Source organism: Poromitra crassiceps (genome assembly GCF_964638095.1).
Source record: "Poromitra crassiceps genome assembly, chromosome: 5".
Classification (NCBI taxonomy): domain Eukaryota; kingdom Metazoa; phylum Chordata; class Actinopteri; order Beryciformes; family Melamphaidae; genus Poromitra; species Poromitra crassiceps.
In genome coordinates, this window is record NC_139642.1 from 66,601,123 (window position 1) to 66,614,390 (window position 13,268).

The 13,268-nt window shown below is 45.8% G+C and overlaps 1 protein-coding gene across 2 annotated transcripts; it reads left to right on the plus strand.

The window, feature by feature from the left end:
• Positions 1–620: 620 nt before the first annotated feature.
• On the plus strand, positions 621–12,336 carry LOC310777502 (SAM and SH3 domain-containing protein 1-like). Of its 2 annotated transcripts, none has more exons than XM_083637847.1 (4): positions 621–697; positions 4,256–4,350; positions 10,476–10,632; positions 11,573–12,336. In XM_083637847.1, the coding sequence occupies exons 3-4, from the start codon at positions 10,612–10,614 to the stop codon at positions 11,831–11,833; spliced, it is 282 nt and encodes a 93-aa protein (XP_083493973.1). In that variant the 5' UTR covers positions 621–697; positions 4,256–4,350; positions 10,476–10,611; the 3' UTR covers positions 11,834–12,336. The 2 variants fall into 2 exon arrangements, with proteins under 2 accessions (XP_083493973.1, XP_083493972.1); XM_083637846.1 differs by having other exon boundaries at positions 10,476–10,607.
• The last annotated feature ends 932 nt before the right edge of the window (positions 12,337–13,268 follow it).

Sequence of the window (13,268 nt, forward strand, 5' to 3'; positions counted from 1 at the left end):
ACAAAACAAACATTTCCCCTTTGAATAAATGTCTTCAAAGCAGACTGCTGTTTGTAATTGGTACTTTTAATCGATTTAGATCAGCCTTGATAGCAGCGTCTATCGCAGTCACCATTGTTGTTTGGTCCGACAGCTTGACAACAGCGTTAGTCCCACCCTTTGCGCTGTTTATTGATGCTGATTGGCTAATCTGTTTATTGATGCTGATTGGCTAATCATTAGTCCCCCTCGGCGATCATTGGACAAGTCACTTTTTCAACTTTGGAAATCACTGTTGCATCTCCCAATGCATGTATTGGCAAACCGTTATAACCCTTGTTTAAAAGTGTATCTGTGTGCTTCTGTGTCATCATGTGCTTTTCCAGCCACCATGGTTCTACAAACCATTTCTCCATGGGTGCGAGCAAGCCTACAGTCCCAACAGAAGCTCCAGTGCCAGTTTGCCATCGACCACCGGGGGCCGAACGTCAACGTGGAGTGGTACCGGCAGCATCGCGGGGAGAGGACCAAGCTGTTCAGCTACAGCAGCCGGTCGGGGCAGACGCAGGGCACCGGGGTCAGGCTGAAGGGCCTGGCCGGGGGGGGGACGCCTCCTTCACCCTGCCCCTCGTCAAGATCTCAAATGAGGGGACGTACGCCTGCTCTGTGTCGGTGCCTGCGCTGCTCGGCAGTCTGGACATCACTCTGAATATCCAAGGTGAGAGAGGGTCACAGAGAGCTCGGGGGTTATGGTCAATGGTAGTAATGTTGCATTTAGGGATGTCGAAAATCATAATTTTTCTTGACCGACAACCGACCCTCATTAGCCGACAATTGTCGGTTAACCGAGAAGATTAAAATGCGCTATTTGACTGTCTGTGCCACATTAAACTATTACCACAACAAATGCTTGATTTCCCCCCCATTATAAAGTGTTTATTTTTTACATCTACAAGCAGAAAAAAACACATTAACAAAACGAGAAGACAAGTTGAATCCTCCAGCACACTAAACAAAAACATTCCTCCGATAGGCTATGAGATAGGCTATGATAGGAGCTGCACGCATTGCAGAAGGGGGAAATAAGGAGGAAAAACCCCATACTCACGCTCACAATTCTCAAATGAATTATCTTACTGCAGGTGTCAGAAATAGTCTAATAAAACCAGCAGAAACTAATTTTAAAAGCTCAGAACGAAACGTGTCGCTAATTGAACGAATTTCCACTTTGAAGAGCACATCGACACTGCCCCAAGCCTCCGCGCTGCAGGGCGCACTGACGAAGCGCTTATTGCTCTCTCCTCCTTCTGACATTCTCACTAATTCAACAGTGGTTTACCTGCTTTTGAGATCTGCAAAAAATAGTTTGCTTCTCTCTCCACCCTTCTCCCTCTCTCTCTTTATCTGCGACGAGGGCTGTAGGTGGCTATTATGCTCTCTGTGTGTCCAGCTGCACGTCATGACGAGTGCAGCAAGTCCGCACACTGACAGCTGTCAGCATTGCGGGACTCGGGAGGATGAACAAATGAAATAAAGCAGTCTGTCCAAACTTTTTACCGATCTAATATGAGATGCAGAGAAATAATTATATATTAATAGCCGATGTGTTTAGAAGAGCATTCTCACTCTTGCTGTAATCGTTGTGGGATTATTACACCTGAGAGACAGACAGACCCGGAGAGAACTCAATTTACGGTAAAAGTGTGGATTCCTCAGTGAATCGATGTGGAAGACGCAGCTTGTTTTGAAACACGTCATTGAAAGTAACCTCATGGTTTCATGACAGCGGCTGGAACACAGAAGGAGCATGACTGACAGGCTCGCTGTAGGCTGCACAGGGCAGGGCGTCTTCTCCCGTCTGGTCAAAGCAGAGGGGAGGCAGGGGTGTGGCGCATGTGTGGAGCTGAGTTTATCACAGAGCACATCTCGCACGCGGGGGGAGAGGCGGACAGTGAGAGGGGCAGTTTTTGCATTTGGAAAAGCCTTTCTCTAAATGAATGTTGTTCTGGCAGTGGCAGGAGCTTTTAATTCCTATATAATGCGGCTACAGTAACTACTAAGGCTACGTTAACATTGTTGCTTACCGCGAAGGAGGAAAAAAACACCATATTGGCAACACGTTGTATGCCAATTTAATATGCAAATTAACCGTTTGACCGACATGCTTAACCGACCAATGACGTTGTCGGCGGTTAAACGGTTAACGGTTAACCATCGACATCCCTAGTTGCATTCAGGTGCTCCTCGGATGGTCCTATTTTCCGAGAAACCCAAATGCATGTGTACAACATTGCAGATTGTAGCTTGCTATCTAACCATTGTCTAACCTAGAGAGCCACCTGTCATCTCAGAAACATGGGGATGAATGCATGCTTATAGCTATGCTGTGCGGTGATGAATGTTGCTGCTGCTTATCCAACATTAGATGAGCATGAATTCATCTTCTGCTCCCTTCGACCTCAGATCCCTGCTCCAGATACTCTCTGACCTCTCTGCTGGAGGGGGTACCACTGCCCGGCAGGACGAGCACATCTCCTGAAACCTGGGTGACACAGTGCCTCCATTCGGATGAGCTTTCCCCTCTGGTAACTATACATCAAACTATACATACATCAAACTATTCATCAGATCAATCAATCAAGTGTAAGTTCTAATAAATACGGTGGTGCACAGCCAGCCTTATATGTTAAAAGAAGAACCTTAACATCAGCTCTAGCATATACTGGTAACCAGTGAAGCGAGGCCAGAATGGGAGTGATATGATTACATTTTCTAGTCTTAGTCAATATTCTAGCTGCAGCATTCTGTACCAGCTGAAGACTTCTCGTAGCACAACTAGGGAGGCCAGAGAGAAGACATTACAGTAATCAAGTCTAGAGGAAACTAATGCATGAATTACAGTTTCGGCGTCGCGCAGAGATAAAATAAGAGTGGATTTTGGCAACATTACGAAGATGAAAAAATGATGTCTTGGTAATAGCTGCTATATGAGACTGGAACGATAAATTAGAATCAAAAATCACTCCGAGGTTTTTAACAGTAGGACTTTCAGGGACAATACAGCCATCAATATTTACACAAAAATTCTGGAACAATTTCTCATGTTTAGTAGATCTAATAACTAATAACTCTGTTTTAGAAGCATTTAACTCATTGAGTGCCAAGGACGAGTATGTTCGTCATTTCGTTTAGTAACGTAGAGTGCCAAGGACGAGTATGTTCGTCAATTGCGTTTTTTGACGGTGGGACGTGGATCAAAGCCAGATCCATCTCCTGTAAAATTTTGGGGCATGTTGAATGTGTATAACCTATTTTACCGACCCATTAGGTGGCGACAGTGCTCTCCAGATTAGAGAAAGTTGAGTAAAAACAGCAGAAAAAGCCGTGATGAAACCATTCTCATGCTTTTCGCTGTCGCGCTGGGAGCCCGGCGCACAACGGTGGGGGGCTCCGAAAATAGACTCTGGGTGCAGCACACTTTGAAACGCGCAGCAGAAAGCCCAGAAAGCCCAGAATCGGACGCAGCTTCATCCCAGCTCACAACCGAAACCCCAGAAACGAGCGAGGCGAGCCCGATCCAGACTCCCCCGACGAGCGGCGGCCATCCGAACGTGGATCCGCAAGCAGCAGAGACTCGCCTGACAAGCAGCAGAGCGAGCAAAGCCACCAGAGACACACCCACGGAGGAGGAGTTTGCAGTAGAGGGGGGTAGGGGTGCTGTTATATTGAAGGAAATTACTGTTCAGATGTTTCAGGTCAGAAAATATTAGTTTCAGAGTCAGTGATTTGCTTGAAATGCTTAATTTCACAAAAGGTTCAATATCTCAGCTTCTAGATGGAAACGCGTGTTTTTGCTGTTTTTGACCTATCTTCTCCGGCTGATAACTAAAGAACGGAAAAAGATATCAATAAACTTTTTTTTTGCTGCTGATACAATAGAGTCTCGTCGTTCTTTGTGCGTGTTCGGTGTTTACATAGTAATATCACACAATATTCTGTGGGCCTCGAGAAATCACTGAAAACGCTCTGAAACTCTGGCACTGGGAGCGTCCGTTCTCCAAAAGTGGCTGGCACTCAATGAGTTAATAACAAAAAATTTGAACCCATCCAGTTTTTTATATCTAACAGACATGCTTCTAAATGTCTGAGTTGGGAGAGATCATTTGGCTTTATGGCATATATGGCATATATAGCTGATCATGAGCAGATTATCATATAGTATCAGGCCAGGGGGTTGTTCTGTCTGACTGACTGACTCCCTCTCCTCTGTCTGTAGCAAAGGGCCTTCAGAATGTCCTTTCAGTGGCCAATGAAGAGGGCGTGGCACGACTCTACAAAACACACAGAAGCGTGGAAACCCTGTTCTTAAAGGTGAGATGTGCGTTTACTGCTTAAAGGAGGACTTACCCCCTAGATATGTATTAGAACAGTGATTTGAAAATACCTATGGAAAAAACCAAGAAATGACATATGCTCTTGTCTATACTGGACTCTTTGGCTGTGTTGAAGTCAAGATTCTTTTTCGGAAATCGACGCCATTACAGTTTGCCTACTGCCTCAAAAATAATTTATTTGAGAGGGGCCATATCTTTATAAATATCAACAACTAGCCAACGCTGGTGGCCTGTTTGGAAAGAGCTTTGCTCAAAATGGTTGATAGTTATATCAATTTGGTAATTCAGTGGCGAACTAGAAATTTAATTATTTTTCTGCATGTATCTCTATGGCAGTGTGTTAAACTACGTTACGAGAGCAAAGTGACGTGGGCTCGTTACAGCAGCACACCGCACAATACAACAAACCCCCCGTTCTGGGGTAACACAATGCGAGATTTCTCTACGTCATTCCCTCGTCCAAGTTGCCATATAGTCCCTTTTTCATTTTAGTTTGGGGGCTTTTCGTGATTCTTGTTAAAAGTTGTGCAAAAGTTTTCCTCTCAGCGCAGTGCAGGCTGCCTGCGCCTCCTCCCTCCTGCCAGACCCCGGCTGGCGAAACAGCCTGCTGCATGCATGGGGCGCTCTAACCTCACGGAGCAACAAACAAACACAGACAAAAATAGCTGGTGTGCGATTTAGAGAATACAGTCTGAGATTGGGTACAGGATTGAGGGAATCCCGCATCTGTTTGCGAAGGTGCGACTGGACAGGACGCTTTTCACAGACAGGCACAGTAATAATAATAATAATAATGATTGGATTTATATAGCGCTTTTCTAGACACCCAAAGCGCTTCACAGAAATCATTATTCATTCACACCATTAGTACCAGTGGTGGTAAGCTACGGGTGATGTAGCCACAGCTGCCCTGGGGAAGACTGACGGAAGCGTGGCAGCCATTTCGCGCCTACGGCCCCTCCGACCACCACCAACATTCATAGACATTCATACCCATTCATACGAGGCAATGAGGGTTAAGTGTCTTGCCCAAGGACACAACGACAACAGCTGGGAGGGAGCGGGATTCGAACCGCCAACCCTTGAGTCATTGGCCGACCTGCTCTACCTCCCGAGCTAAAGCCGCCCCCACAGTAGTCGGAGCGAGGCGAGTGTCTCTCAGGGCTACTCAGGGCACAGCTGCAGATCTCTCCTCCTCCTCCTCCGCGCATTCAGTCTGTCCAAAATCATTACCGATATAATCTCAGTAGGAGGGATGCAGGGAAATATGATAGTAGCCGATGTGTTTAGAGAAGCTTTGTCACGTTGTCACGTCGTAGTATAGCGTTATATTTTACATGTGCGCTAAACTGCGACCATATTTGTTTGCGGAAATATCAGACTGCTCTCTCTGCTCTCAGAGCACAGAGAGCTCTGCTCTGCTGCGCGCGCCCGCGGAGCTTGGAGCTAGTGCATGAGGTTTACAGTACGACTCTCTCCCGCATGCCTGGGCTGGAGACAGCTGCTTCCAACTCGGACTGATAATATATACATCATCATTCGAGCTTATCCAGGTAAGATATTAATAAAGTAGTGACACATTCAGCGGGAAACTAACTATAATTAAGACATGTGCCAACTTTGACGACGTTTGGTTCAGTATTTTAAGAGCAAACTTCAATAAGAATAGGCTCGGAGTTCTGAGGAGCCGAAAGGGTACAGGGGGGGTAGGGGAGTAATTATCTTGAAATCCCATAGTCTTTGGGGGCACTGTGACGTCAGTGTGCCCCTAATCTCCCATTCATTTGAGAGAAAAAAAAAGCAGTGTTTGACCCTTAGAGGGCGCTTATGCCAGTTATGCTGCTGAAAAATGATACAAATGGTAAAATGGCAACAGTTTGGTGTCAAATGTGGAAATTCTGACCAGAATTTATGAATCACCTCATTCAATGGAAAGGAATTGCTTCAAAATGTCCCCATTCGATGGGGTGGAGTTGTACAATCTCTACAACCCAGTTTCTCTGGGTTGTAGAGATTACTTGCAAAACCCCATTCAATGGACAGCTCTACAACCCAGTTTCTCTGGGTTGTAGAGATTACTTGCAAAACCCCATTCAATGGATAAACCTGGGGTCTCCGAGGCCTGGGTGGGCCGCAGGACCCTGTGGAGGTCCTGGGGTCGCTTCGGGGGTCTGCGGGCCGAACGGAAGGTCTGGGGGCCGAACGGAGGGTTCGAGACCCTCGGGGGTCGTCTCTGGAGACCCCTCCAAGCCTCTCCCATGCCCCATGCCTAATCCTAACCCAGACCCTAACCTCTCCCACCCCCATGCCTAAACCTAACCTCTCCCACCCCCATGCCTAAACCTAACCTCTCCCACCCCTAACCCTGAACCTAACCTCTCCCACCCCCCATGCCTAACCCTAACCCACCCCCCATGCCTAAACCTAACCTCTCCCACCCCCATGCCTAAACCTAACCTCTCCCACCCCTAACCCTAACCCACCCCCCATGCCTAACCCTAACCTCTACCACCCCTAACCCTAAACCTAACCTCTCCCACCCCCCATGCCTAAACCTAACCTCTCCCACCCCCATGCCTAAACCTAACCTCTCCCACCCCTAACCCTAACCTCTCCCATCCCCCATGCCTAAACCTAAGGACACAGGGGTCCAAGCAGACCCTCCCCATGCCTGCAGAGGTGGGCAGGGTGGTTGAGAGAAGAGCCAATGGAGAATCCTATCCATTAAATGAGGTTTTGCAAGTAATCTGTACAACCCCTGAATCCTACCCATTAAATGGGGTTTTGCAAGTAATCTCTACAACCCCAGGGAAACTGGGTTGTAGAGATTGTACAACTCCTCTCCATTCGATGGGGGCATTTGAATGCAATTCCTTTCCATTGAATGAGGTGATTCATAGTAGATCGGGTGCCCAAAGTCATATATATTGGTTAAAAGCTGAAAAAAAGTGTTTTGGAGGTAAGTTCTCCTTTAATCTAAGACCTATTTTAGATTTTATTTATTTTATTTTATTTATTTATTTATTTCAGGGACAGTGCAACATTAATGAACATTTGCATGTAAATGTGCCGGATTATAGCCTTAGCTAATTTCCATCCATAGTCCCTCGACAGGTGAGGTACAAAAAGGTTTAAAAGGAAGAAATAGAAAAATTAGTGCATACATAGGGCATACATAACTGACAGGGGTGCAATGTAAGTGACACATACATACACATAAGGTTTTGAATGTAAAGTGTCATAAAATCATATAATTTAATCTAATTTCACATCAACATTTATTTTAGCCCCATGGCCATCCATCCAGATTAATGTTGGATGTGGTTCACCCTGCATCGCTCGGTCCCAGGATGCTGAGGTAGGTGTGTGTGTGTGTGTGTGTGTGTGTGTCTGTGTGTGTGTCTGTGTGTCTGTGTGTGTGTGTGTGTGTGTGTGTGTGTGTGTGCGCGCGCGCGCATGAAATAATAAAGAAGCTGCCTATGAGGGGGGATAGCGGCGGGCTGAGTATTACTGTGATGCGGTTCAGACTGTTAAGTTTACGGGCTGAATGTCACTGAAGGCAGACGGGCCTATAAAATACTCAGTAGGAGATAGAGAGCCAGCACACAAAAATGTCCTTTCGTTGAGTTTATTCCAGCACACCAGGTCTTCAGCGTGAAGAAGGCCGTTAGGCTGAAACGTCCATGTGCTGTACCTGGTGTGCTGGAATAAACTCAACGAAAGGACATTTTTGTGTGCTGGCTCTTTCTCCTACTAAGTACCTCCTGTGCCGTGCACCGAAACTTTGAAAACACCGGTGAGTGTGCTCGCTGCTGGCTTATGCCAGTTTGTTTGAACACTATAAAATACTCTGCCACTCGCCAGACCCCAGGCTGAGCCCCTTTAACATGGTGGTGCCCCCTGATGCTGCCAGGATAAACACACGTGCACGCGTGCACGCGCGCACGCACACGCGCACACACACAGAGGCATCAGGGGATGAGGTGTGAAACAGTGTGCAAGACCACAGCTCTGCTGGATTCCTATTAGTCAGAAGTGGAGTGGCACAGACACCACCGGCACACTGCGCGCTGTAGCAACATTTACCCAATAATATGAATGCAATCATCAGACTACTCCAATTTGTCGATACTGCCAAAGGTCAAATAGACGACCGCTAAAGATCTGATCGAACCTGTGTGGCTGCTGGCTGCCTGTGAGCCCTGCTGACCTGGCAGTGTGTACACTACTTCAGACAGGATGCTGCCGGGCTGTATGGCCAGCTCTCCCTCCCTCCTCTCCTCTCCTCCATCATCCCTCGCACCTCCGGTCCAGTTTGGCCGACCTGACCGGGCTTTGCTGGAGAGCCGCCTCCGCTCCAGGTGTCTAGAGAGAGAGAATGAGAGGAAGGGAAGTGGAGAGAGAGAGAAAGAAAGAAAGTTAGTTCATGGGTTTTCTGCCAAGCGTTTTCCTTCTTACTGCTCACAAGGTCTTTAATCATGTTTTGACTTGTTGCACATGTGGTCTTTCTTTCGTTCTTCCTTCCTCTCATTCTACCTCCTACACTTAAATCAGACATTTTAATGACCGTCTTCATATCTCCCTGGCTCCCTTTGAGATTGTGCTTATTAGCCAGCCAGCACAGCTCCTCCTGCCCTGTGATGTGACATCGTTAGTCTGCTTCATTCACCCATAAACAACCAGATCAGAGCTTCTCCATCCTCATATTGTCCACAATGAGCATATAAAGTCAAAACGCTCCTTTACATCAACCCAATCCATGTTGCCGGGAACATGCGGTCCTCATTCAGACTCCACTAACTCTGTGACCATATTAAATGGGGGTCTTGAATCCATTTTGTGTTATCGTCTGTGGCTTCATAGTCTTGGATGGGTAAAGTCAGTGTTGATATTGTGACATTTGATCTCAATCTCCCTTAACATTAATTATTTTATGCAACTGTACTGGTCTTTCTGTGTAGTCATGTCCAATGTATCTGTAGCACTTATGCTGGAATAAGTGTAAATAGGAGACATATATAATCAAGTATACAGTAGAGTATGGACTAGTTCCAGGTTTGACTATGGAGCTGGTGGAAGAGTAATGAGCACACCGACACAGAACTGCAAGAACCGGTTTGTATTAGATCAACAAAATGAAAATGCATAACAAAAAACACTTGAAATAAATCAAGAAAAATAACAAATAAAGTAAATATAAAGAGGCCTTTTAGATAACAAAAAGAGTGGGTTTACACCTTCTGTAAAGTAGCACTACTAGTGGTGATTTCCGTTCAGTCCATCAATGTTCAAATCAATTCATAGAGTCAAATAATCACATTTCTATTCATTTCATTCCCATCTTCTTCCCCGTCATAAATACTATGCAATTGCACAATCCCATAAAGCCTTCAATTCAGTTCACACTGTAAAGTGACTATTGTGACTAAAGTGCTTTAAGTTTGACAATTGTTATGACAATAATTGCACAACCCATATGACCTGTAGAGTGCAATGCGGGAGAAGGGGAGAGAAAAAATGATTAAAGACTAGTGTGTAAAGTTCTACCACCCAAGGGGAATGGGGCCTATGGTAGGAGTGAGTTAGGCTTGAGGCCTGCCCAGAGTTCAAGGTTCTTCTGGTTTAGCTCGCCATCCATTAGCTCCAGCTATGAAGCCCATCCAGTATTCGCATCCACGGTTTCCTCCACAACAGCAGCAGGACATCAGTTCCTCAGATCAGACACCATGTGGTGTAAAAAGCAGTGTTGCATCCAGTTTCCAATATTCAGGTTCCAAATGTCCGATGTCAGTCAAGGTGAACATGAGTCAAGGTTTGTGGCCTGCTTGCATCAAGGTGTGGGGTCTGCTCTCAGCAGGTGTGAGTGGTGCCATGGAGTGAGAGAGTGAGGCAGTGATTTCCTCCTCCCAGACCAAGAAAAGGGGGCGGGTGCAGGGCTGAAAAGCCTGCAGCCGATTGGCTCAGGTGTTTGAGTTGACAGTTTTGCTTGTCCAATCATTATACAGGACTGTGGATAGGTGAGTGTGTATATGGCAGAATGTTCAATTCACCTGTGTTACATATCACTCTTTCTCTCTTCTCTCCATCCGTCCCGTCCTCCAGCATGGCTGCTGAGGGATCCCCCAGCCTCTGGTGCAGCGATACTCTCAGGACCTGGTGCAGCCCTTCAAGGACGTGGCCTCCACCATGGACCAGCTCCACGTCAAGGAGCTCCGCAAACAACACCGCATGGCTGTAAATGAACACAGCTACTTCTTCTGTATGAACGGTGATAATTATAAAATCATAGAGCCAGACTTTTATGAGCTTAATGAGGCTTTCCCATAAAACATCAATGCAGGCTGGGAAAGAGAGGCTTTGCGGTTGTGTCACAAATCTCCTAGCAACCACCGCTGGCGCCAACATGGAGGTCCAGTGGAGAATGCAGAGTTATATATAGGCGTAACAATGACGGGGATGGCAACGCGTGTTTTTGTTCATATTAAAATTAGCATTATTCATGGTAAATAGACCTACTCGACCTCTCTGTGGCCTTTTTGATCCCAAAATAAGGCACTTTAGCAAATGATTTCTGAGTGGTTTTGTTTCTGCCCTGATCTGCCACCTTCTTCACTCTTCAGGAGTTAGCATCCTTGATGTGTGTTTGTTTGGTAGCATTTTAGATATACTCCAGATATTACACATTTGTCTGCAAACTTCGAAAAAGAAAGATCTATGCTCCTCACCAAGTCACTCCCATCATCCGGCACTCCCCAATTTAGTCTCTCAGGTCTATCCAAATAGATCTGAATAAATTATCATCTTATAGACCCAGAACCAGAGAAAATGATGGTTGAAAATGTATACAATAAAATATGAACAAGCATTGGCGTCCTGCTATGTTTTAAAATTAGGGATAAAACTTGGAAGCTGGCATTTCTACACCACCTAATCTCTTGGATTAAGTCAGGAAATAAACGTTCAAGCCTGTAGGCTATACGGGCCGGGGTTCCCAAACCTTTTGATCCAGGGACCCAAAAGAGAACTTTGGAGTGAGAAATAGGAGGTGTGGTGTGAGAGTGAGAAGAGGCTCATTTGAGTGAGAGTTTGCAGCTCTGAGTTGTGTTGTATGAGTACCTCCACTATGGCCGCCATCCATATCATCATGACATCATCAGCAAGGGGACTTAATATGGTCTTTCCTCCGTCCTGTTCCTCAGATCCCGTCTGGAGGGTTGACGGAGATGTGCCGGAAGCCTCTGTCCTCGGGTAACATCAGCACCGTGTCCGACTGGCTCGTCTCCATTGGCCTGCCCATGTACGCCGTGGCCCTGGCAAAGGCGGGCGTGGACTCGCTGGGCCGCGCTGCCTTGTTGACAGAGAGCAGCGTGTTGAAAGCGGGCGTTCAGGACCAGAGACACGCCCGCCGGCTGGTCAGCAAGGCACAACTGGTCTATGCACACAGAGAGGGCCAGTCATAACCATGCAGGTGGAATCAGATTGGGTGAATGGAGACAGGTTTCAGCTCAGTGGTCAGTACATTGGACGCTAGACAAACCGACATCACACTTGAGACTTGTAATGGGCTACCCCTCTCTCTCTCTCCATTTTCTCAAATGTTTACGGCATGGGGGAGTTTGTCCCTGCAAGCCAAGACCAGATATCAGATGCCTTTTAACCCAGACTCTAGACTCAGTCTGTGGGATGGCTTCCATTCTAAGAACATCCCGAAGGTCTTAAAAAACAAGACTTGGATCTGCCTTTAAGGAAGATAGTGCACTCTTTTCTAGGATGGAAGTTTTTCTTTTTTTTAATAAAGGAAGACTGTTTATGAGTGTTTCCCCGCGTTTCAAAAAGTGCTTCATCTTCATTTCTTGCTGAGACGAAACTACCCGAGGATCTCTTAAGGATGTAGCTTGGCCAAAGCAATTTCTTTATCATTCACAGGTTTCATTACCTAATACATTCAAAGTTGTTACAGTTAAATAACTCAGTCAATGTTTGGACTTTTAATCAACTAAACAATTAAAGAAAACGATTAATAACTGGTTGTTTTGAGATTTGAAATGGCTTATTTTGTATCATGTTTCTGTATTATACCGTACCACATATCCTAATTTCAAACTGGTTTTTATATGTTACGTGTACTGTATGGGTTTTTGCCTTTTGAATGTTACAGCCTTATTTTGAGGCCAATTCTCAGTCCTTTCTAGAGACAGCTGTCCACACAATTTTATATTTCAGATTATATGTCCAATTTCATAACGTATTTTGGATGCATGCCCTTTATCATTTTGTAGAGTCCTTAAAAAAACGCTCTACAGTATATCGCTCCAATAATCACTATGGGAGATGGGCTTTTCACAGCAGACAATATCCTCCATGTGTATCAAAGCACATTTTTAGTTGCCTTACCAGTATAAATGAATAGCTACATCAAATCGAGCATTATAGTATTCATATACCCACTATTTAGCATCAGACCACCAAGCCAGTATGTTCTGAAAGTGTGAGAGCTAATTGAGATGCTGATTTTAAGATTATATACACACAAACGCACATCCCATAATACAACTGTTCGCATCGCATCCCATAATAGTATGATGATACTTGGGATGCCATTGTGAACATAGATGCGAACAGGTTAGCTAAAAGTTTAGCGTCGCCAGCGACGGCCCTCACCGTTGCGGTCAGGGTGCGTTTCGAAATCCCTCCAGGCCTGAACATATTTCTAGGGGGAAACACTGGTTTGTATCAAGTTTGTACAAGTGGCGTTGCTGTACCTGCTGTGCCAGAGGGCGGAGCCGCTCGCACATGTGCAGAACAGATGGGGCAGCCTGTACGGATTACAAAATCGTAAAAAATACAATAAGCACTAAAGTTGACACATATTAGAGCTACCTTATGTCAACAGCT

Coding starts and splice junctions, on each gene's coding strand:
- LOC310777502 (XM_083637846.1), top strand. CDS start 10,560: ATGGACCAGCTCCACGTCAAGGAGCTCCGCAAACAACACCGCATGGCT. Junction 10,608..11,572: donor GCAAACAACACCGCATGGCT/GTAAATGAACAC, acceptor CCTGTTCCTCAG/ATCCCGTCTGGAGGGTTGAC.